The 25,786-nt window shown below is 35.9% G+C and overlaps 2 protein-coding genes across 2 annotated transcripts; one reads left to right on the top strand and one right to left on the bottom strand.

The window, feature by feature from the left end:
• Positions 1-1,547: 1,547 nt before the first annotated feature.
• Positions 1,548-9,264, bottom strand: LOC121739278 (solute carrier family 35 member C2). Its single transcript, XM_042131645.1, has 5 exons — positions 8,903-9,264; positions 8,189-8,476; positions 6,390-6,642; positions 5,410-5,576; positions 1,548-1,926 (listed from the first exon to the last, which is right to left on the bottom strand). The coding sequence occupies exons 1-5, from the start codon at positions 9,086-9,088 to the stop codon at positions 1,603-1,605; spliced, it is 1,218 nt and encodes a 405-aa protein (XP_041987579.1). The 5' UTR covers positions 9,089-9,264; the 3' UTR covers positions 1,548-1,602.
• A 7,198-nt stretch (positions 9,265-16,462) lies between these two features.
• LOC121738771 lies at positions 16,463-17,736 on the top strand. The gene has a single exon (XM_042131005.1). It carries the CDS (start codon positions 16,521-16,523, stop codon positions 17,256-17,258), a length of 738 nt encoding a protein of 245 aa, XP_041986939.1. The 5' UTR covers positions 16,463-16,520; the 3' UTR covers positions 17,259-17,736.
• Positions 17,737-25,786: the final 8,050 nt, after the last annotated feature.

Raw genomic sequence — 25,786 nt, 5'->3', positions numbered from 1 at the left:
GCAAATGAAAGTACTTATAAACCATCGAGCATAAGCAAACTATAATATTATATGATATGACAATTACTGATAAAACAGCATACGGTAAAACAATAAAAAATTGTAAATTGCAGATAGCGACGCATCCATATTTACATTTTGGTGCAACTTGTGTTCATACCAAAGTTACCATCAGATAAATTTATTCAATAGCTAGATGGCGGACCAACGAGTTTTGTAGACCATGACTAAAGGCACACATAATCAACTCGGAAAGGGATCGGCACCGTATCAATATTGTTTGTATGAAACTCCCTACTGCAACACACACTAAGCGGAACCGTAACGTAATCGCCTCGCCTCGGAAGGCCAACGGCTAGGCGACGCCTCGATTACGGCTCGCCAGCGGTCGGCGAGCCGTAATCGAGGCGTCGGCCTAGCCGTAGCCGAGTTGATGTACAGGCGCTACTGATACGCTTTGGTTACGTGCATACTTTAGGCTGACGCCTGGTTGACGCCTGGTTGACACCTGGTTGACGCCTGTTTGACGCCTGTTTGACGCCTGGTTGACGCCTGGTCGACGACTGGTTGACGCCTGGTTGACGGAAAGGCGATACGGTTACGATCCCATTGCGAGTTGATATGTGTGCTGTGACCATTATACTGACTTGACAAAGCCGGACTAAATGACGTAGGTCTGCCATTTGCTTATGAATCAAGTTCTCCGTACTACCTTACTTAACCCACCAATCCCTAAGCGGCAGCCGGCTGCCGCATAACAATTGAAAATCTATTGTGTCTGCGATACCCACGATGGAGGTGCTACATTATTATTGCTCTGTTATATAATAATAATATGCTCGATGGTTTAAAATTTAAATAATGATTTTATTGTATCAGGTAATACCACAGCTAAAACCTATGGATATGTTCATATTAAAAATGCACAGCCGGAATCTATGATAACATCCAAATTGAGAGATATTGAATGATTAATCAACTTTAATAAAGAGTTTGAAAAAAAATTGTTAGTTTTGGCAAAATTTCTCGTTATATTAAAGTTAAGTAACAAAAAAATATCACATATTAATTGATAAAATCGCGCAGTCGCAAGTCAAAAACTTTTATAATATAATCTACAAAATTTTTCGCCTTCAAGGCCGTACTTTATCAAATTATTATTTACTAATAAAAAAGTTATAGTTACAACGCACAAGCTATGTATACAGGGTGTAACGAAATTAAGTGATAATACTTTAGGGTGTATAATAATATTATACACCCTAAAGTGTGTCCCAAATATAGAGTTGACTGTGAAAGTAGAAGCGCTGAAAGAGTAAATTTTTTTTGTTATTTGTATGGGGACTCGTCCCAGTGTCATTAAATTTCCCATACAAATCACAAAAAAATTGCTCTTTCAACGCTACTACTTTCACAGTAAACTCTATATAAGGAATACATACACACCCTAAAGTGTTATCACTCAGTCTTATTAGACCCTGTATATGTCCTTGTCAAAACGGCTTTTCTAGCATGATAGACAAGTACAAAATCATGAATACGGCGTGTATAGTATAGCATTAATAATTATCCCTTTTTATTAGCAAGTTAATATTTCAAGTTCTAGCTACCATCTCTCCTTTGGAGAACTTGGAATAGAACAACGTTAGAATCGAAGTCACTATCCTCGCTAGCGTTCTGCCACTTTTCATCTTCTAGCAGTGGCTCGTGGTATTCACCGTTGGACTTCGGAGTTCTCTTTCTGTTGATATTCTCGAAGTCTTCCGTGTCTATAGCATGAACGGTGCCAACCACGGATTTTATGATCAGCACTTTGTGTATTATGTGGCCGATGATGCCCATGAGACAGAGGCTTAACCCTAAAACGTTGATCAGACTCAGTTGATCCCCGCTCACTTCTACTGCCAGCACTAAAATACACATTTCCTGAAAAAAGCAATGGTTCGTGTTAATTATATAATCCTTTAATCCCTACTAATATTATTAATGCGAAAGTGTGTCAGTCTGTTACCTATTCATGGTCAAACGGCTGAAAAGATTAAGAGGAAAATTCTATGGAGATAGGTACTTTATATGACAGGAAAGGACGAAATAGTATTAGATGCCAAAAATGGACGGTTTGCGCCTAGTAAACGACAGCGAAGTTGCAGGCATTGAGTAGTACTTAATCCTTTAACCGCCAAGGTCGGCATAATCCGACAAATATTTTCGTACCCATTTCGCAAAGGTCGGATATTAACGACCAAGTACCACTTTAATGGGCACGAAAATATTTGTTGGATTATTCCGACCTTGGGTACAGTGTACACACCACACAGTACACACACACACATCCCTTTCAAATAATTATTATTTCCCCCGTTTTTTCCACATTTTATTAGTCTCCTATTAGTCTTAGCGCGATAACTGATAAAATATAGCCTATAGCTTTCGTCGATAAATAGGCTATCTAGCACTGAAAGAATTTTTCAAATCGGACCAGTAGTTCCTGAGATTAGCGCGTTCAAATAAGCCCTTTCAAATAATTTCCCCCCGTTTTTCCACATTTTCCTTTATTTCTTCACGCCTATTAGTATGAGCGTGATATAAAATATAGCCTATAGCCTTACTCGATAAATGGACTATCTAACACTGAAATAATTTTTCTAATCGGATCAGTAATTCCTGAGATTAGCGCGTTCAAACAAACAAAGTCTGCTGCTTTATATGTAATATTAAAGTATAGATTGAAGACGTAAGTGGATGAAGTAGGTAAATAACAATTCGAAAATTTTCCTTTTTTGCATGTAAATTGAGTCTTTGAGGTCCGGAAAAGTGATTTAAAATAAAAAAAATGATTTTTAGTATAGCCAGATATATTAGCCAGTCGATGAAGTTGGTAAGTTACAAGGTTTGTTCAAATCATAAGGGAACAAATGAGTAATTGCATTAATGACATAAAATGTTAGTTATCCCACTTCATCCACTCATGTCTTCAACTATTGAATGTTGTGCAAGTAATTACTAAGTACGTATAGAATGGATCCTATCGAACTAAGCCCCAATTTCACCAACGACTGTTAAAGTTAACGCTCGAATTAGTCACACGTTACCTCTTTCGTTTTTCTTATGAATGAAAGAGAAGACTTGACATTTTAACTAGCTTAGCACTAACAGACGTTGGTGAAATTGGGGCTTAATATCCTAGAGTGCAGTTATTTATACGTGGGATAGGAAGTAATAACCAGAAAGGTTTGGTAGAGGTAGTAAATTAGTATAAGATTTGGTAGAGGTAGCAAGCAGTGTAAGGAAAAGTGGTGTAAAATATTGAATATAGTGTTATTTCGTTATGTTAAATTATGGTAAGTGGTTTCTTTTTTTATTTAATAACTAGACACCCTCAACTCCGTAGCGACTTGCACCGAAATAAGTTTATTGCGCGGGAACCGTACATTTTTCCGGCATAAAAAGTCCTTTTCCAGGACTTATTTTCATGACAGGAAGTATTTTCATAACTCTCAGCAAAATCGGTTCAGCAGTTTGGGCGTGAAGACGTAACAGACAGATATATTTTCGTTTTTATAATATTATTTAGTATGGATTTAATAAGGTATGTTGTCCGCAGCTTTTTGCTCGTTTATCGTGCAATATTTCCACTGTTTCTGTGGATGTCTTTTCCGAGATAAAAACCAGTATTTGTTCATTAAAAAGTAATTTAGTTACTCGTACGTGAGTAACTCAGTACCTCTAAACTTTGACGACCTCTGTGGCTCAGTGGTGAGCGCGTCGGTAGCTCAAGCCGGAGGTCGCGGGTTCGAATCCCGCCGACGGAACAAAAAGTTTTCAATGTTCCAGGGTCTGGATGTGTATTAAATATGTGTATGATATAATAAAAATCTTAAATATATGTATAGTATAAAAATATTAAATATATTTCCGTTGTCTGGTACCTGTAACACAAGTCCTTTAGGTACTTAGCACGGGGCCAGACTGACGTGGTGTGAAGCGTCAATAGATAAAAAAAAACTGCTATTATTAATATTTTATAGATAACAGTGTGTATGTCTGTTACCTATCTGTTGTCTATCCTACTTAAATCGATTTGGATTAAAATGTGGTATGGATGTCCTCAGAATAACAATCATAATATTTTATTGGCTAAAATACTTTAATCCTCGGGTGAGGACTGAGGATATAGGATACTAGATGTCCCGCGCGGCTTCGCCCGCGTAAATTAGGAATTTTACAGAAACCACATTTTACCATAAAAAATATTCCCCCAGTTTTTCCCACATTTTCCTGAATTCTTCGGTCGTATTAGTCTTAGCGTGATAATATAATTAATAATTAATAAAATATAGCCTATAGTCTTACTCGATAAATGATCTATCTAACACTGAGATAAGTTTTTAAATCGGACCTGTAGTTCCTGAGATTGACGCGTTCAAGCAAACATACTCTTCAGGTTTATAATATTAAAGTATAGATTTTTTTAATTATCGCTTGACAAACTCGAGTCTCGATCTAAAAGACTATGAAATGGTATAATATGGTAGTGATGATGATGACGATGATGATGAATGTAATTTGCATAGTAGCATATGCTTTCTGTTCTTTAAACAACGCCGAAACTCCCAAACTTGTATCTATAAAGAATCAGGAGTTCGTTCAGCACCTTCCGAACCACGGTATACCAAGTATATCTCGGTGCAAAATCTTTTTTGTTGGTAGCATATGCTTAGAATACTTCTCACAAAACCGAAGTCACCACATGTTTCCCTATAAGTTTTGAGGAGTTCCCTCGATTACTTATGGATCCTTCATCAGATCACCACTTATGTGAATATAATACAAAATTGGGATGATACCCTATATACCAAAAGAAAAAATTTGAAAATCGGTTAACAAACGGCGGAGTAATCGATGAATATAAGAAAACGAACATAACACCTCCCCCATTTTGAAAGTCGGTTAAAATTGTAGCCTATGTATAGCTATATTATTGTAAAGTTTCATTAAAATCCGTTCTGTAGTTTTTGCGTGAAAGAGTAACAAACATCCATACATACACACATCCATACATCCAAACAAATTTTCGCCCTTATAATATTAGTAGGATTTTTTATCCCGGAAAAGTAGGGATAGCGATAAACGAATTTCAACGAAGGTGACTTTCCGATGTTTTCAAATAAAATACCACTTTATGACCTAGGCTATAGGTTTCATTTTCTACCGACATAGGTCTAGCGACCCATGCCGCCGCCGCGCCGCTTTGTAGTGACTAGTGGCGTAGAGCAAAATGAAATCTATAGCCGAGGTCATAAAGTCGCATTTTCTCTTAATTTTTGTCGGTCGCTTGCCTTTTTGATCGGTACGGTACCTTAAAATCTAGTTATAATATGCATAGTGTACATGCATATTCATATTTACCTTAAATATACCCGCTATTGATAATGTAAGACTCGATGTGTATGTAACGACTAGAAACTCGCTGATTTCCATTGCGAACGCAATCGTAGCGCCCACGGTCACTTTCAAAATGGTCGGTGACCACTGATCAGGCGGCAGCGCGAGAAGGTTATCAAAGCATGAATAACCTGAAAACATCATAAAAATAAATATTTAAAAAATCAATCTTCAATCGAAAGAACAATAAAATTTTAACAGCAAAAGTTGGCTGATGTTTTCACCTTTGTCTGATACGTTGTAAATGTCAGAGGATAGACTAAGGCAGCAGCATATTCGATAACGTACTCTAGGTTAAAATGTTATTTGTATTTATTAGCGTAACAAGTTTGATTAACTAAATTTACATAAAAACATAACAAAGCATTGGACACGACCTTGGCGACAAGGAAAATGTCTATAGAAACAAACGGAACAACCAAAGCGTGTAAGGTATTTTCATCAAATCTTTTTCAAACCAAATAAAAAGTAATATTTTTTACACAAAAAGCAGCACGAGATGTTTTACCTAGTATAGATTGAGATATAGTCTACGAATAATAAAAACTGAAGAAACGTAATTCCCATACTCCAAACTTTTTAATTTGGTTCCTTTTCGCACACTAAAATATGGCAATGGCAACGAAATACTAACACTCAAATTTACGAAATAAAGCTGTTGATAACAATTGCCACTTCTATATTGACACAAAATTGTCTACCGAATACATGCATAAAGCGTGCATGTATGCAGGTCACATTTTGTAGACTCGTAGACAAATTTTTGACACAGTTACTCTTCCTCAGTTTTTACTATTCGTAGGATATAGTGAGGCACAAAATTTGACACAAAAGTTTAATACTATCCTATTTTTTAATCATTTAAAGTTTTGGGCCTCGATTTGTTGGATGGATTTTAGTGATATTTTCGTGCATCAAAAACAGACATGTAGCTGTATACTCACCTTCAAACATTATTGTAAATGGCAATAAGGATAAGAACATCCAGGGTTGGACATGGAACACCATGTCCACCGGATTGTGCAGCCCGAGCTTGGACTTCTGCATCAAGAGCTGAGCAAACGTCCACCGAAGACCAGCAGCGAAGGACGCCAGTATGAGGAAGTTGAACCCCATAACGTTGAACTGGGTGGCCTTGTATGTGAACATAATCAACCCTGTCGCTATAGTCAGCACTATGCCCACGAGTGACCACGACTAAAAAAAACAACTTATTGGTAATGTAAAAGAACTAAAAACCCGACGCTTTTTGATAAACCAATTGTCAATCTTACAGTAAACACAAACCAAATACATTTCTGCCGCAGTTGGGTAAAAAATTGCTTGCAGCAAGAAGCCTTACAAACTAGTGTTGCTAATCAAACAGATTTAATTTTAATAAGCAGTGACTTTACAAAAATCTTCGCGTAATATCTTGTGCAGTAAGTAGATAATCTAGATATTCATACAAAATATTTTTTGTTTGCATCGAATTGGCTTCCGAACAACTGCACTCATTTTGATAAAATTAGTCTAGTTAGAGTTACACCACGGAAAAGGTATAGGTTAATAGTATTACGAGCAAATGTTGAGAGAACTGCCAAAGGATGATGCATACTGTTTGACTAAACAATATTTTGCTGACTAAAAAATAAAGATGTAACAAAAATAACTTTTAATGAATACTATGTTAAAACATCATGTTATTATAAAGTTATAATAAATATTTAAACTTTGCAACACAATTTTAGATCACATAAAATCATATTATTATACTTTTCGCAAACAAGGCAATTACTGAAATTACTTTGCTGCTTCTCACAGAGAAGAAAAACAATACAGACAAAAACTACTACAAACTGTTTCCTGTATTAAAAAGCAAAAAGCAACGCCAATGATTCTGAGAAAATCATTCTATTTATGTTTTCTTCCTAACTTTTTTATTAAATAAAAAAGACAATATTACATAAAATATTAAAGTCACTAAAACTATTCTTTTTATTTACAAGCATGATAGGATATACCTGAGCATGTTAATGATTGTGAACTTAGTAGTATAATTATTTTTTTAAAGTTATATCAAATCGCATTGCTTTTCAAATTATTTTAACCTACAATGCATATAATTATAATTATCTATAGTATGTGTTCATACTTTGTAGCATATTATAGTAATTAATAAAATTGCAGCTTTCAAAATAATGAGATACCTAAGGAATTATTTCTACATTTTGTTTTTCTTTTAATATAAAAATTTGCACAGCAGCAGACACTTTAAAACATACTCCATGTTTCATGCAACTTCATTTTGCTAGCATTATGTTACAGTGCAGTGGGGTAACCATACATTTTGCTGCAATGTAAACTGAAAATCGTATGTCCTAACTTCTTTTCTGGGGCTGAAAGTAGCACCATAACAAGTTAAATTTTAATTTTTAGCTTCCTTAACAGCTTCAGTAAGCTGGCGGATAGACTGAAACACTTTGGAATTTTTAATTTGGAATAAAAGGAATTGCTAAGCATACAGTGTAGTAAATTTTTTATAATGTAGTGTTTTATAGTATATTTATTAAAATTACTACACAAAAAGTGTATAACTACTCTCTCTACTAAACATTAAATGTTTAGTTTTTTTTTGTCACTTCTAACAAATTTAGTTAGAAGTGACAAAAAATTTGCACAGCATCAATCACACAGAAAATAAAAAATGTTTTTAGTAAGTATGCAAACATCAACAAAAACAGAAAACTTTGTAATAATATACCTTTTTCTCAAGTCCAAGAAGGATAGCAAACCCAAGTATAAATATGATGGTTGTAGATTTTGTCATAGTATACAATGATATAGTCACAAGTTCCAGTCCCCAATTAGAAAATCCAACGTCAATGCCACTGGCAAGCCCCGTAGGCCCCACTGACTTCAGGCATGTTAGGAAAGGTAGCAGAAGTTGTGAAGTACCTGTGATACAGTACAGGACCAACCTCACAATCACTGCTAGGATCCATTTCACTATCAAATGGTACATTACAACAGTGAGTGGATAGTGAAAGTCCTGAAAACATTACCATATACATTACAAAATACAAGTGTCACTAAGAACAGCCTAAGTAAATTATTGATTTATAGATAAACTAAATGATTTTGCACATTGTAATTTGTAACTATTACTATTATTTGCAGTTGTACATAATATGCAATAATTATTTACTAAACATATTTTCTAAGGTTACAATTATCAGTATCATAACAGTAAAAACTAACAGATAAGAATGTTTTCTAAATGTTATCTCTAGGACCATAAATTTTATCAATACCTCGAAATAGATAATGTTTTACGATTCTACGAGAAATTAACAAATAAAAATTATGTCAAATTAACATTAATTAGACCATGAATTGTTAGCATTGGTAACAAATAAATTATTAAAACGAATTTGGTTAGTATAAAGGATTGGATATTTAAACTATAAAGGCATACCTTTAGGAGCCATCTCTGATAGAATGTAAGGCCGATGGACAAAGAGAAGTACAGAAGTATTAAGCCTAAGGATAGCAGACTCTTCTGAAAGCAAATATCTGACCATTTTCTTTTCGGTTTGCTTGTAAACACATCATCTTCAGCATCAGTTTTTACCGACAGCTGTTCGTATTTTGCGCTCGGCATCGCAAACACAGCTCGTCCAAAACACTTGTAGGGGTTCACAGCTTAGCATATCAGCTATTGATAATAGATTTTTATTTGATATAGTAAACTTTAAAAACGATTTCGGATTTTTGTTTGACTGTAACAACTCGGTATCAACACGAATTTCTCACCACATTCTCACTCACAGGTTTACTTCTTGGCAGTCATTTGGCAGTGGTCTGTGGTGGTGACAGATTCTCAATTCTCATTGATGTACTATAGACAATTTGTCTATGGTTTAATAATAATCATAGACATAATATATACTTGTGGGTAATCCACACATAGGAAGGTCGTTCAGTATGCTTTGGATCGCGCCAATGTGCGGACGGATTCAAATGGATGTTGAGTCGCTAACAGCTGCAGCTGTATATTTATTCACAGCTTATAATTACTTTGTAAATGTGGACAATAAAAAGTTTTAAAAGGGTATTCTCGAAATAAATAAGTAAAAGGCGAGAAAACGTAACAAACAAAGAAATAAACTCACTTTTACATATTTTATAATATTAAAATAATTTAACTTTTTTATTACTTGTTATTTATTAAATATAAAAATTATTAAGTACTTATTACTTATTATAATTATCATGATTAATAATTATTAATAATATATATTTATTATTTATTAAATATTTAATTTATTTTGTTTTTAGTATATTTTGTTGTTATAGCGACAACAGATATAGGTACATAATCTGTGAAAATTTCAGAAATCTAGAAGTATAGCGGTTCTTGTGATACAGCCTGGAGACAGACAGACGGACAGACAGATGGACAGACAGACAGACGGACAGACAGAAATGCAGACAGACGTTGAAGTCTTAGTAATAGGGTCCCGTTTTTACCCGTTGGGTACGGAACCCTAAAAACATCGTGAGGAAAATAGAATGTCCAATAACCTTATTTTTTTTGCAACTTTTGATATGATTTTTGGTTCCACAGGCAGTTTTTACTCTGATAGGGTCTATACAGACGGACCGCATTTCAACTGCAATCCAACCGCAAATTGCAGTTCAAGTGCAGTTTGAATGCAGTTGACATGACTGCAATAGAACTGCAAATCAAATGCGCAGTCGAATTGCAGTTGGCGTGCAGTCGTGTGAACCGCATACCGACTGCATCCAAACTGCACTGCTACTGATTCCATTCTCCGCGGGAGAGCGGAGCGTGCGGGTGGGTGGGATAGTGCAGTTTGGATGCAGTCGGTATGAAGTTCACACGACTGCAGTCAACTGCAATCTGACTGCGCGTTCGGTTTGCAGTTCTATTGCAGTCGTGTCAACTGCATTCAAACTGCACTTCAACTGCAATTTGCGGTTGGATTGCAGTTGAAATGCGGTCCGTCTGTATAGACTCATAGGGCCCAATAAATTTAAATGTTTTCTCGATACTCATATTGTTCGCCATTTCGTCAAGTTAGATGTTAACTCGCCACAAGAAGGAAACGTGCACTCTTCATCGCCGCTCCGGGCGAACTGATCGCGCAGCCTATGTGTGGATGGAGCGCGAAGGTTGCGACAAATGTCCTTTGATCTTTTGCCGACATTTCCGACCCGCGCGGCAAGCTCGCAGATGCGTCGGCCAACGTCTAAATACCTACGGCCAACGCGCGAACGCCCGTTCTACACATTGGGCCAACGCGTCCGCAGACGCGTTGGCCAACGCGTTCGCCTATGTCGAGAGCCGCCATAAGTCTTTATTGTACACCACAAACATATACTTACTTAAAGCGATGTCTTCCAGGCAACCATCAAAACGTTTAAGAGAGTATCACATCAAGAAAAGAACGATAATTAGGCCCAATTCACACCGGATTGGCAGCGGCCGGCAGCGGCGCGAAGAGCACTTTTAGTGTGAAATAATTTTAAACTTTATACATACTTATAACTACTAGTATCGCTTGAAAACTTCAAAAGTGCTCGAGGCGCCGCGGGCGGCCGCGTGCGGTCGCGCGGCGCCGCGCGACCGTCGACGGAAAGTGCTCGCGGCTTCCCGCGACCGCGCGCGCTGTCGCGAGGCGCCTCGAAGCATCGCGAGGTGCCGCGAGCACTTTCCGCCGACGGACGCGCGGTGCACAGTGGATCGAAAATCGAGTATCATAGACATAAGAACTTGAATTTCCAGATGTCATTTTTTTGGGCTGAAATATGGTCTCCTAGTTGTTATTACATAATAAAATGTAAAAAGATGCAGCTACGTGTAATAATAAGGGAGTTTTATGAAAGTAAATAACACGGATCATTTAACAAAAAAAAACTATAGAATATGTCAAGTAGTTCCAGACAATTTAATTTAATTCAGTTGGAAGTTTTAAATTGTTACTGGGGACACTGGAAAAAGAGAGGGTTGATATATTATATCGCCATAATAATTTCTTTCTTCTTTCTATTTGAATTAAGTTTTTAATTAACCAAAATAAAGTACCAATGGACAGTTTTTAATTAACCAAAATGAAGTACAGATGGTGCAGTAATACAAAATATGCCAAAATGTGAGTAATAATTACTACTATAATAGTGTGTGAGGATATAACGGCCAACCATGCGATTCCAGAGATATTATTTTTTATATTATTTTACATTTTATTATTTTTACATTTTATTATGTAACAACAACTAGGAAAACATATTTCAGCCCAAAAAAATGACATCTGGAAATTCAAGTTCCTATGTCTATGAAACTCGATTTTCAAACCACTGTGCGGCGCTCTAAAGGTAGCGCGCGGCCGCCAGCGGCCGCGAGCGTCCACAAGCAGCGGCCCGCGGCGACGCGAGCCGCCTCTGCCGGCCTCGCAGCAAAAGCACACCCAGATTCTTAACCGAATTAGAGTAATTTGTCTTTGTGTTATTCATCACGACATTAGGAATATCAGACTGATCAAGTCTGCGCAACCTGCCCTGGCTACCAATCAAAATGGCTTGAGTTTTATTAAGATTCAGCTGTAGACCGTGATTCCTTGCCCAATCCCAAATGTGTGACAGGTCTTCATTTAATTGTGCAATCGCAGCTGCCAAATTTTCAATGCTGGAGTGAACATAAATTTGAAAATCATCAGCGTACATGTGATAAAAAGATAATATTTTTTTGCTGATCGTGTTAATGAATAAACAGAAAAGTAGAGGGGACAGCACACCGCCTTGGGGGACGCCAGCAGAAGTGTAAGCTCAGTTAGAAAGTAGTTCGTCAACTTTGATTCTTTGCCGACGTCCTTTAAGGTAACTGGATAACCAATTTATAGCTGACGGGGATAAATTTAGAAACACGGCCAGTAACTGAAGTAAGACATCAAAATCTACACAGTTAAATGCATTTGAAAAATCTAGTAAAACTAAAATAGTAACTTTCTTGTTGTCCATCGCCAGTCTTATGTCGTCAGTTATTTTTTTTTGTGCCGTTACCGTGCTATGACTTCTCCTAAACCCAGATTGATACTTATTAAGTAGGCAATTGTCATTAATATATGCATTAAGTTGGCGGTAAACTAATTTTTCAAAAACTTTCGAGAGAAAAGGTAAAATAGATATTGGGCGGTAGTCTGAATAATTGCAAGGATTGGATTTTTTGGGGATTGGTATTATTAACGCATCCTTCCATTTAGAGGGAAAAACTCCGCTAGATATATAATAATTGAAGATATGTGTTATAATAGGAAGAATAATTTCAAGGATGGGAAGAATCATATTTCGGCTAACAGAATCATCACCAACAGCATTTGAGGCGATGGACAACACAGAGGTCTTTACATCACGGATTTTAAATTCATTGAAGACAAACTGTTCGTTTACGAGTGTAGGTGGGTTTATAGATAGGCTCTGTTGAGTTGGCTTGACGGCATTATCATAATAGCCAGTATTAGTGGAAAAGTGACTGATTAGATTATTTACATCGTCAGCTTTTAAGGAACTATTCTCTCGTCTTTTACCAACTCCCATCGAATTCAAAAATTTCCAAACTTTATTGGCGTCTCCATTCTCGACAGATGAATGAATATGTCGTCTTTGTGCGTCTCTACATAATTTGTTACACTGGTTACGTAAACTCTTATATCTTTCAATGTTTGCAGCGGATGGATTGAATTTTAGCCTAAGTTTTGCACGAGTCTTCTTTTTTATCATAGCCTTTTTATGTAATCGGTTAGCCAGGGATTAGGAAGGTGTTTCAGTTTAATAGGTCTAATAGGTGCATGTTTGTCATAGATAGCAACAAGATTTCGCGTCAGTATTTCAACTTTAGCGTCAACTGAAGACGCCATGCACAAATCAGACCAGTCAATGTCTTTCGCGTCAGCCTTTAAAGCTTCTGTGTCCATACTTTTAAAATTACGCTGCTTATTAACCTTAGGTTTCAATTTTGGTGGCTTTAAATTGTACGACAAGTATAAGAGATCATGGTAAAAAAAAGTGTGAGATGAAAGTTGACCATGATTTGTAACAAGATTTTCAGAGGAAACAATAATTAAATCTAGTAAAGAAGGGCTGCATTGAGGCATATTATGTGTTGCATTGAGAGGTAACATGTTAAGATTACACGATTCAACGATTGAACGTAGCTTTTTAGCTCTGATATCATTTTTTATCAAACACGTATTAAAGTTGCCCATTATTATATATTATGATCATAAAGCGAAGCGAAATTTTCCAAAAGAGATTCAAAAGACGAAAAGTAATTAATAAGAAGTGATGGGCTATAAAAAACACCAAGAATTAATTTAGCATGACGTAGTTCAACCTCTATAAATAAATGTTCAGCCGTGTAGACTGGGGCAGGCTGTGGCGAGGCGCTTACTACATGAAAAGGAATATTAGATTTGAGATAAATAGCAACGCCACCGCCGCCCCTACCAACACGATCATTTCTGATAAGTGTAAAACCTGGTAAAGAGTAGCTTGTAGATTGTAAACAAGGCTTTAACCATGACTCGGAGACCAGAATGGCATGCGCGTTTTTTGATTCAAAGGAAGTGAGAAGTTCAGGGTAATGCGCAGGAATACTTTGTGCATTTATGTGAATGGCATTGAAACATTTCAAGGAGGTATCTAAACATGTACTTAATGCGGATCTAAGTGATAGGTTTAGAGTATCATCACTCAAATATTCATCTGAAGAGGAGCATGAGACAAACTCATCACTTTCCGGTTCACTCATTAAACAACAATATTATGATTAATTTACTTAATTATAAATTATAAAATAATAACTTAAAAATTATATTAGTATTGTGAATATAAGCAGTAAAAAGATAATTACAGTTTTAAAATATTTAAAGCAGTAGCACTACTTTAATACCAAAAGCATTATCTTACCAGCTATTTTTACTAATAAGCCACAACTATTCATAACTAATTATTAAGCAAGGATAAATCAGAGCACAGCAGAATCACCAATATAAGCAACACACAAATATAATAAACTATATTAAATAATTATGTTAAGCATTTAAAGCAGTGATTTTTTTTTTAATTTAACAAAAATAAGTAGAAGAAGCAGATAAATATAGTACTTAATATGATTACGACAGTATATATTATGTCTATGATCAAAACATAGATATATATACGAAAAAGCACTGGCAAATATTCCGAAACAAATCAATGGTAGGGGACCACGGCAATTCCATACAATTTTTATACCTAAGGAGCTCTGGCCAGTATACTGGGATATATTTGTGAACATACTTCGATAATAGACAATCAGTCACTGATTGACAGATTTGACTGATTGTCATTCAACCATTATCTATCAAAACGCCTGTGGATTTGTTGTGCAAATATTCAAAGCAATATTTGCTTTTGAATATCAACAATTCGTCCGAATTTGTGATCTCAACGATTTATCATTTATTGTTATTATTTATCAAAAACGAAGACAATGGCTGCCTTCGAAATCGTAATTTAAACATTTTGGCATAAAAATATTTTTTCCTGTATTTGTTTTCGCTGAATGCCAGAAGAAATTAAAAATTTGAAAGTATTATTTTTTAACACACTTTTTCAGTGGTAAAATGGATATAAATCAAAATTTTAAGACAATGTCTACCTTAATAAGGAACGTAACAAACCTACAAAAAATGTTTGAATGCTTATAATTACTTGTGGTCAAAGATTTATCGAAAATAAAAACATGAATTTGCATAGTATAGGGCCTTAATGAACCCTTAATTAAGAGTCACACCATTTCTAATAATTTGTTGAATGAATTTTCGTCCATTCTAAAATAATTGAGAAAATCATCAGAGTCCAATGTTTTTAAAATGAGTAAGTGGCTCAACGTTTTTCTTTCCACGGTTTCTTTCTTTTAATCACCGTTTCATCTACAACCGTATTTTTTTATTATTTTTTTTCATCACATATAGCTATACAAGCCAGTGCTATTGCGGTGTTTTGAGGTTTAGATAGTGGTCCCGTTGTTCACTTTTCCACAGCCTAGCCAAGACAGACGAGTTGATTTACGTGTAGATAAAATGCCTTATATACGATCGGTTCCAACCACCAACAGAGGTCACCTTGGTTGGGTCAACATAGTTGAATCTTTATCTACACCATAAATCTTGTCTTGGCTAAGCTGTGGAAAAGTGAACAATGGCACCACTATCTACCGCAATTATAGCGCTGGCTTGTATAGCTATAATATGTAATGAAAAAAAACGTAAAAAAAAAAGACGGTTGTAGATGAAACGGTGATTAAAGAAAGAAAAACGTTGAGCCATTTAATCATTTTAAAAATATTGGACTCTGATGATTTTCTCAATTATTTTAGAATGGACGAAAATTCTTTCAACGAATTATTAGAAATGGTGCGACCCTTAATTACTAAACAAGACCTGTGTCTTGTTTTGTAATTAAGGGTTTATCACTCACTGTTGATGTGAAAAGCTGTGTCTGTGGAATAACGTTTAATAGCAACGTTAAGATTTTTGGCTAATGGCACTACACACCACATGCAACGCATCCGACGATCAATGTGCGACTGAGCGCCAACAAGCGTCTACACGGTTGCGTTTCAACTCAATGTTCTCTATTTGACATTGGTCGTGAGGGATGTGCTCACTACCAAGTTTATTAAAGGTTATTTGGTTGGTCAACCAAAAACAAGCGTCTACACGGTTGAATTTTGTTCCAATCCTACCAAGGTGATCTCTGTTGGTGGTTGGAACCGATCGTGAATACGGCCTTTTAGATTCAACTTTGTTGACCCAACCAAGGTGACCTCTGTTGGTGGTTGGAACCGATCGTGTATACGGCCTTTTATGTGACATGTGACAACAGCTGACATTTAGGTCATTTTGACGTTTGACAAGTTTGACAATTAACAATTTACACAATTTTTGTTTTCTAAATTTCGTAAATCTTTGTGTTTTGATTATTACAATTTACTTTCGCTTTAATAGGTAAAGGCTAAATTTTTCAAAATGAATGAATTCAAAACGTATTCCTCATTATTTGCTTTGGTGGACAGTCATCTTTCTAAGATAAGCTTGCAAGAAAGTGAATCTAATGACGCTGCAGCAAGTACAAGCCCTGGGACGGTTGCTGGGAGGTCAAGTGATATCATGACGCCATTTCAACTATATACACCAGATAGAATTATACCACTACCAAAATTGGGTCTCAGTGAGAGCCCAATATCGAGTGTTCTAGCTACCCAGGTGGCCAATATGTTACGGGCTAAAGAGAGGCGACAGGAGGAGGAGAGAAAGAAAAGCCTCAAACAAGAGGAATCAGACGAAGCAGATGATTTTGTGATAGACTTGACAAAAGCTCTACAAACTCCAGGTACAGTAAAATATCAAAATAATACAGACGCTGGACTGAGCAGTAGCAGCTCCTGTGAGTCCTTGTTTAAGCTGCAGTTTATGGACTATAAGGAGGAACCAGAAAAACAACAATCCCCTGAACCACTCTTGCCTTGCATCACTGACATGTCTTACATACTTAGCCAAGAGATATACAAAGCTAAGTGTTCTAATTTTGGAAAGGTTCTTTCCTCGAGATTGAGACCTGCAGCACCGTGCTATATACCTGCTAAAGTGGATGGGAGGGTAAAACGTTTCACATTCAATGTACCTTCCCCCTGTGATTTGATTAAGGAGAGACTGAGAAGACCTACGATGTCCTGCAGGGAAGTACCAAACATATTAGAGTTATAATATTTATTTCAAGAATTCAAAAAGTTAAGATTGAAAATCTCCTCTGTTGTCTAAAATTAAATGACATGTGTATAATATGGAAAATTACACCAGTTTCCAATTTGTGTTGAATAAAAATAATTTAACATTGATACAAGATTGAATGACATGAATTGTATAATATTGATACTAGTAATTTTAAGAAATTATGAGATTATTTATGTTTCACCCATCAATCTCCAAGTGGCAGCCCACCTGCCACATAACAATTGATAATCTATTGTGTCTATGATTCCCATGAACAATGTATAAGGGTTTCTTTTTGTGAATTATCATCAGATTCAAAACTTATTTATTACTATACACTATACAACATTGTAATATTATCAGGAAGTTATAAGTATTCCATTATGATAATATAAATAATCACCCGAATTTACAATACAATTCAAATATTGTAACAATTCCACTATCTTATCAAATATATGTAAGTACTAATATTATGAAAATACTAATTATAGTTATTATTATTTATTATGTAGCTCAATTTTAATAATACTATAATAATTTGATCAGCAACTGGTATGTACCATAAGAGAAGTTGATTCCTAAGCAGATAGGGGACCCATGTAGTTTGGTCGAGTTACGTCAAATGCAGCCGACACATCACAGCTAACGTTTTCCTTTGACATGATCTGACCTGACAAATGATGTTGGTCTGTCAACGGCCTAGGAATCAATTTACTAGATGGTACATTATGAATCTCTCTTTTACTAAGAAATGCATCTTATGTATATTACTTTCTATATGTATTTGTATTATAAAAACGTGCATTGGTTAAAATTTATTCCGAAATCTTTTTATTATGAGTGCTTAATAATTTTTAATGTTGCTATGGGATGCATGATATGCTAAGTACTCACATACTTTGTGGTTTTGCTTGATAGTTTTATTCTAAATTAAAATATTTAATTCCATCGAGTCAGCTCGATGTGAGCCTTCGAGCGTCTCGATGCGAGCCTTCGAGCGGCTCGATGCGAGCCTTCGAGCGGCTCGATGCGAGCCTTCGAGCTGTGAGTTTTGCGGTCCACACAGTAATTATTACTCGATTTGGAGTAAAACTATCAAGCAAAACCGCATGTGAGTACTTAGCAATATACTATAATTAATGTAAATAAAACATTATCAAATGGCAGATGCATAGAAGCTGTCATTTACATGTTTAATTTTAGGATAATTTTACAATTTCACAAACCCTTTGTAAATAATAATTATCTAATACCAACTAAGAGATACAATAGATTTTCAATTGTTATGCGACAGCCAGTAGCTGCTTAGAGATGGGTTAAGTACCTACATAACATTGCCAGTATTGTCTTGGTATATGCCGCGTGTGAACAGCTTTTCAAGCCAAGCCAAACTGATCACACGCGGCATATACCAAACCAATACTGGCTGCCAGTCTTATTGGCAGCCGGTACTGGCTCTATGAAAACTATACTTTATAGTCATTTATGGTCTCAATTGAGAGCAAATTAGAATATGATTTATCAAATAATAATTAATAAAGCTTTTGTTTAAAAGTTTTTTTAGGTAATAATATAATTTATTATGTATAGTGGATACAGTGGTGTAATTACAACTATGAAGTGGGATGCCTTAGCCCAGGCTGTAACCCAAAAACAGTGATTATGCCACTAAGTACAATAAATAGGAAACTAGTGATAAGCCTGAATAATATTATATTTTTTAAATTCTTTAAGGTTTGCATTAATATGCAAACCTCAAAGCCAAATATTTAGGTTGCTTGTGCTTGATTACAAGCAACCTAATATTTGGCTTTGAGGTGGATAAACTGCTAAAATGTATACTTACTTTAAAGTTTAATACTCGAAGTTAGAAGTAGCACTGATGGGGCGTCCACAAATTACGTGAGGTGTTTAAGGGGGGAGTCGATGGGGTCGGGGGTCGAGTCAAATCTCATCTAATCATACGTTGGGGGTGGGGCAAAACTCAAGTAATTTTTTTATCATTGTTACAAAAAAATATACTATGTTGGTCCATTTCATCCAGATTATACGTATGCTTAAGATGTTATCGTGAGATTGGGGGGTGGACACTCCGGCCTCCCCCACCCCCCAATTAAATAAAATGTCACGAAATCTCACCAATGATCTCAATCTCAAAAATCGGTCAGAAAATTAAAAAAAAACACCTCACGTAATTTGTGGACGCCCTCTTACAACCAAATTCACAACCCCCTTCCCCCCCCTTGCTAATAAAAATACGTACTATGTACTTACAGGGTGTAACAAAACTGAGTGATAATACTTTAGGGTGTGTATGTGTCTGTTATTTAGAATTCATGAAAGTAGCAGTGCTGAAAGCAGAAAGAGTAACGTTTTTTCACTTTTGTAGGGGAAAATTCATGACGCACGGACACTTTCACGGTGAATTCTATATAAGTACGTAAAATATTATATTAAGAGACACGTCATACCTACACCTCCTACTTTTGTTACACCTTATAAATTCATACAAACATAATAGACATTAATGAGATAAACAATGTTTTGCCCTTTTCATCATATCAGACAGGTACAAACAGTGTGGATTTTTTTATTAGTTAAGGGGTTTAGGTTAAGCTATTTAATTAAATAAGTACATTAAGTATCACTTTTTTAGAAGTAAATAATAATGTAATATGGACATCTTAAGACTAACTGTAGGTGTAGTGTTAAAGAATAAGGTGCCTACCACACGTGCAAGCTTGACCACAGTTCTGCCGGCGAGTGCTACTCGCATGAAAAGATGGAAGACTGAGGCTGGTATAAATAGTGAGTACTCAAGATTCATCTCGGTCTCAAGACACGGTTCAGGCTCTGAGATTGGTTGGCTGTCAAAATTTGAACCAATCACAGAGCCGAACCGCGTCTTGAGACCGGGTCGCATCTTGAGTACTGAATATTTATACCAGCCTGACTTATCTCCCACACGACACAGTTACGCATGCGCAAGCCACATTATTGCCGAGATTGACGGCGTATAAACAACTTGGCTTGAACACTGAACGTCCAATCACACGCGCAGACAAGTTTGTACACGAAGGCTTGCATGCCAGAATTTCAAGCAAGTTTAAAAACCGTCAAGCCAAACTTTGGGACTTGCGCATAATACCGTTTTACCAACTACACGCACAATGTTTAGTGTACAAGCCGGCATGCGCAAGCAAAACTGTGGCCAAGCATACATGTGTGGTAGGCGCCTGAATGACAAATTCTAGACAAGTTCTACTACAAATAATTGAAGCATAATAATTGAGTGATGAATAAAGGTGAAATAGATCTCTTTAATAACTAACTTCATAAGGAAGTAAATTGTTTGGACACATACAGTTGGACTGGAAAAAAAAAGAATTAATATACTTACTTTAGTTTATTTTTTCTGCATAAAATAACCCCTGTTATTTTAAATTCTTATTTCTGACATTTGTTACAGTTACAATAAAAAAAATTAAAACCGTTCTCTAGAAATCATAGAAGTTTTGTTATATTTATATAACTATTATAGCCATACCTGATCAGATTTTTGTACGAATACCTATTTACAATCGGCAAAATCATAGTTCTTGTAAATTGTGTACCTAGGTACTAAAATAGTACTAAGTATTTTTAAAATTTAAAATAAAGTATTAGAAGTACTTAAGTATTTTTTTTATTTTTATGTATTTTAAAATAAAATTACTTTTAGGTACGTGTAGTTTGTCCTTCATGGATACAGGGGCGGATCTTGAATTTGTGGGGCCCTGGGCTAATACTGCTTAGGGGCCCTACCTTATTACTCAACTAATTGCCATTTTGACAAGAAACTGTTTTCTGTAGTGATGTAGGTATATCTATACTATTAATACTATAAAGCGGAAGTTTGTTAGTCAGTTTGTTTGTTTGTTCGCGCTAATCTCAGGAACTACTGGTCCGGTTTAAAAAATTATTTCAGTGTTAGATAGCCCATTTATCGAGGAAGGCTATAAGCTATATTTTATCACGCTAAGACTAATAGGAGCGAAGAAATAGAGGAAAAAGTGAAAAAAAAACGGGAGGAAATATATTTGAAAGGGCTTATTTGAACGCGCTAATCTCAGGAATTACTGGTCCGATTTGAAAAATTCTTTCAGTGTTAGATAGTCCATTTATCGAAAAAGGCTATAGGCTATATTTTATCACGCTACAACTAATAAGAGCGAAGAAATAGAGGAAATTTTAGAAAAAACGGAAGGAAATTATTTGAAAGGGCTTATTTGAACGCGCTAATCTCAGGAACTACTGGTCCGATTTGAAAAATTATTTTAGTGTTAGATAGTCCATTTATTGACAATGGCTATAAGCTATATTTTATCACGCTACGACTAATAGTGGAGCGAAGAAAAAGAGGGAAATGTTGAAAAAATAGGGGAAATTATTTGAAAGGGCTTATCTCACGAACTACTGGAGGAATTTTTCTGTTATTTGGCACAGATAAGAAGTAGATCACGTAAAGGATCATAGGCTAGTTTTTGTGGACTAATTTTGTCTGTGAAATATCTAATTTACGCGGGCGAAGCCGCGCGGAACGTCTAGTGTAGTCAGTTCGGTTCGGGGCCCTCTGTATTCGCGGGGCCCTGGGCTGCAGCCCAAAAAGCCTTATAGTAGATCCGCCCCTGCATGGATAATATGCAACTTCAACGATACGACGATAAAGGATTTGCTATAGAAATTCAATTTTGTGTTCGATAACTTTTTGCCATCTTGTTGGTAGGGACATGATCCCTTTGCTATAAAAATTTTGGGGCTTCTAATGAAAAAACTGCGTAAAGTTGTTTTGGCAGTCCTCTTGTGATGTCTGCGGTATACGGCGGTTGCATTAACACTTCCCAAGTCCCAGCCACACTCCCGTAATTTTTGCTGAGTGGCTAAAGATGTGTGAGGTCTAGCGTTATTATGGTGAAAAACCACACCCCTTCTGTTGATTAATTCCAGCAATTACTTCTATCTGTTGTTAAAAGACTTGGAAGCGCCCCTCGCCAGGTGAGAAGTCGCCTCTGAGGTCGCCAGGGACCTCGGCGTGACTTCTCACCACCGCCGCTTCAATTCTACAAACGTTCCGTAGAACTCGTTCTGCAGTGAAAACGCACATTTTTGCTTGGAGGGCGGCAAATTGGGATTCTGCTCCCCCCTTTTTAAAACTTAGATCCGGGCCTCATCGCAGAACATACCTACACGGCACGTCCGCGTTTTCAGGAACCATAATGTTTGTAAGTATATGAATCGTCATAATTAGTATTTACGGCGTCTTCGTCAGTTTCAGAGCCACTGCTGGATATTGCAGCGTCTCTCTGGCGTCAAACGGCATTCCCACCAGCGCCTTCTCCATCGTGGTTACGTCTACTGCGTCATGAAACACTCTTACATGTAATGTGACCCCCAGGGCCACGTTACGACCAATGTGAAGGCATTTGATATCGTTGTGTGTCATATCGCCAAATTACAATTATATTGCTAATATTTAAACAAACGTACCAAAAATATTTATTATATGTTTAATTTTATATTTAGATACCTTTTAAATTCCGTAGGAGAACAGTTTGATGTATCCGAACACCAGCCAAATATTTCTTTTTCATAACAATTATCGAAATAAAATCACCTCTGTTGGATTTGTATTTTGTACGGTGCTAAATTAGTACCATGCCGCGAGCATCTCGTTCCAGCAAAATTATACTGGATAGCGTTGATAAAACCAGGGCTCGGAAACCGGTTGCAGAACAAAACCGGTTTCGGTCATTGACCCCAAACCAAAATCGATTTCGGTCAAAGGTTGCACTTTACCGGTATAAACCAGAATACCGGTTTTTCTTTAATTTCGGTTTTGGTATTGAAAATTAACCGGTAATTTGCCGCGCGCGACGTTGCCGTCCGTTTGCAGACCGCGAAAGGTCGAATTTAGGACCGCGAAATATTGTAAATATTAATTTAATTTTTTTTTAAACTTATGGTTACACCCTTTTTTTACGTCCGTGGTTACACCATAAGTTTTTAAATTTTTTAAATTAATATTAAAAACGTTTTAACTTTAAGTTAAATTTTCAACGGAAGCAAATTCTTTAAAGTGTTCGGAATATTCCGAACACTTTAAAGAATTTGCTCCCGTTTTTCCAACAAATTAGACAAATGTTAACTAACGAAATTTTTTTGAACTTCCGTCCTGATTGTACATAAAAAAATATTGAAATAATTTTCATAAAAATTTTTCACTTCGTGGAGCCCTTAAACATCCTACTTCCTACTAATATTATGAAGGCGAAAGCTTGTTTGGATGTGTGGATGTATGGATGTTTGTAACTCTTTCACGCAAAAACTACTGAACGGATTTTAATGAAACTTTACAATAATATAGCTTATACATCAGAATAACACATAGGCTACAATTTTAACCGACTTTCAAAATGGGGTAGGTGTTATGTTCGTTTTTAGGGTTCCGTAGTCAAATGGCAAAAAACGGAACCCTTATAGATTCGTCATGTCTGCCTGTCTGTCCGTCCGTATGTCACAGCCACTTTTCTCCGAAACTATAAGAGCTATACTATTGAAACTTGGTAAGTAGGTGTAGTCTGTGAACCGCATTAAGATTTTTTTTTCATCTAACCTATGTGTGTGGGATATCTATGGATAGGTCTTCAAAAATCATATTGAAGTTACTAATATAATTTTTTTCTAACCTGAATAGTTTGCGAGAGAGACTCTCCTCCAAAACTCCAAAGTGGTAAAATGTGTATCCCACCCCTCTAACTTCTAAAGTAGGGGCATGATAAATCTAAAAAAAATATATGATATACATTACTATAAAAACTACTAACGAAAATTGGTTTGAACGAGATCTAGCTGGTAGTTTTTTTTTATACGTCATAAATGGTAAACTTTAAATTAACTTTCATTAAATCAACTGAAACATAAAAATAAATCAAAAACCTTTTAATTTCATAACAAATAAACCTTATTGTTGCTGCGGAACCCTTCATGGGCGAGACCAACTCGCACTTGGCCGATTTTTTTATGTCCAACGATTACTCCACCGTTTGTTAACGAATTTTCAAAATTTTTCTTTTGGTATATAGGGTATCATCTCAATTTGGTATTATATTCACAAAAGTGGTGATCTGATGAAGGATCTAAAGTAATCGAGGGAGCTCCTCAAAATTTATAGGAGTTTTCCTAAAAATTTATAGGAGTTTTCCTATAAAGTGTAATGTGGTGACTTCGGTTTCGTGAGAAGTATTCTAAGTATTCTAAGCATATGCTACAAAAAAGTTAGATTTTGCACCGAAGTATACCTGGTATACCGTGGTTCGGAAGGTGCTGAGAGAAGCGCATCTTAATAACAAAGGTTTGTATGACTTCAGAATAAATAAAATTACTTAACTTTTTTTGAATAAATTTTATTAATTACATTCTTGTATCTTTTTCAATACAATGACTTATGATGGAAACTTGTAAAACATACAATTAAATATATTATTATGATGTTGTTGCAGATAATAATTTTATTATTTGTCTTTTATATATTGCAATTAGATTGTGATACAAAATAACAAAAACCGAAAAAATATTAACTTTAACCAAGTTAAAAAACAATACTGAAAAATGCGCTTCAACATGAAATAATATTATTTCATAAATAATTGACTCTTATCGGTTCAACCATAATTTTATTCATTATAAACCACCAGTTTAATATGTACTATCAGAGAAGTTGATTCCTAGGCAGATGGGGGACCTACGTAGATTGGTCGCGTTACGTCAAACCCAGCCGACTCACGACTGATCACAATTCACAATTAATATTGAGAATTGACATGATCCGACCTAATGACGTTGGTCTGTCAACTGCTTAGGAATCAATTTCCTCGAAATTGTATATTCACAAAAGTGGTGATCTGATGAAGGATCCATAAGTAATCGAGGGAACTCCTCAAATTTTATAGGGAAATGTGTGGTGACTTCGGTTTCGTGAGAAGTATTCTAAGGCCCAATTTCACCAATGTCTGTTAGTGTTAACAGCTTGTTAAAATATCATGTCTTCTCTTTCATTCGCATGAAAAACGAAAGGGGTAACGTGATACTAATTCGAGCATTAACTTTAACAGTCGTTGGTGAAATTGGGACTAAGCATATGCTACCAACAAGTAAGATTTTGCACCGAGGTATACCTGGTATACCGTGGTTCGGAAGGTGCTGAGAGAAGTCCTGATTCTTTATAGATACAAGTTTGGGAGTTTCGGCGTTGTTTTAAGAACGGAAAGCATATTATGCTACTATGCAAATTACATTCATCGTCATCATCATCACTACCATATTACACTATGCGTCGTCGATTATGAGCCTATTATGTGTTATTGGTACTTTTCATAGTCTTTTAGATCGAGACTCGAGTTTGTCAAGCGATAATTTAGAAAAAAATCTAATTATAAACCTGAAGAGTATGTTTGCTTGAACGCGCTAACCTCAGGAACTAT

The sequence above is a fragment of the Aricia agestis genome, chromosome Z, assembly GCF_905147365.1.
Source record: "Aricia agestis chromosome Z, ilAriAges1.1, whole genome shotgun sequence".
Classification (NCBI taxonomy): domain Eukaryota; kingdom Metazoa; phylum Arthropoda; class Insecta; order Lepidoptera; family Lycaenidae; genus Aricia; species Aricia agestis.
Note: the sequence above shows the minus strand (reverse complement) of the source record. Positions and strands in the feature narration are given on the sequence as shown.

What these genes read in the sequence shown, in the direction of transcription:
- LOC121739278 (XM_042131645.1), bottom strand. Translation starts at nt 9,088, where the DNA reads ATGCCGAGCGCAAAATACGAACAGCTGTCGGTAAAAACTGATGCTGAA. An exon ending in ATCAGAGATGGCTCCTAAAG is followed by an intron (nt 8,477 to 8,902) that starts GTATGCCTTTAT and finishes TAATGTTTTCAG; the next exon opens with GACTTTCACTATCCACTCAC. An exon ending in CAATAGCGGGTATATTTAAG is followed by an intron (nt 1,927 to 5,409) that starts GTAAATATGAAT and finishes TGCTTTTTTCAG; the next exon opens with GAAATGTGTATTTTAGTGCT.
- LOC121738771 (XM_042131005.1), top strand. Translation starts at nt 16,521, where the DNA reads ATGAATGAATTCAAAACGTATTCCTCATTATTTGCTTTGGTGGACAGT.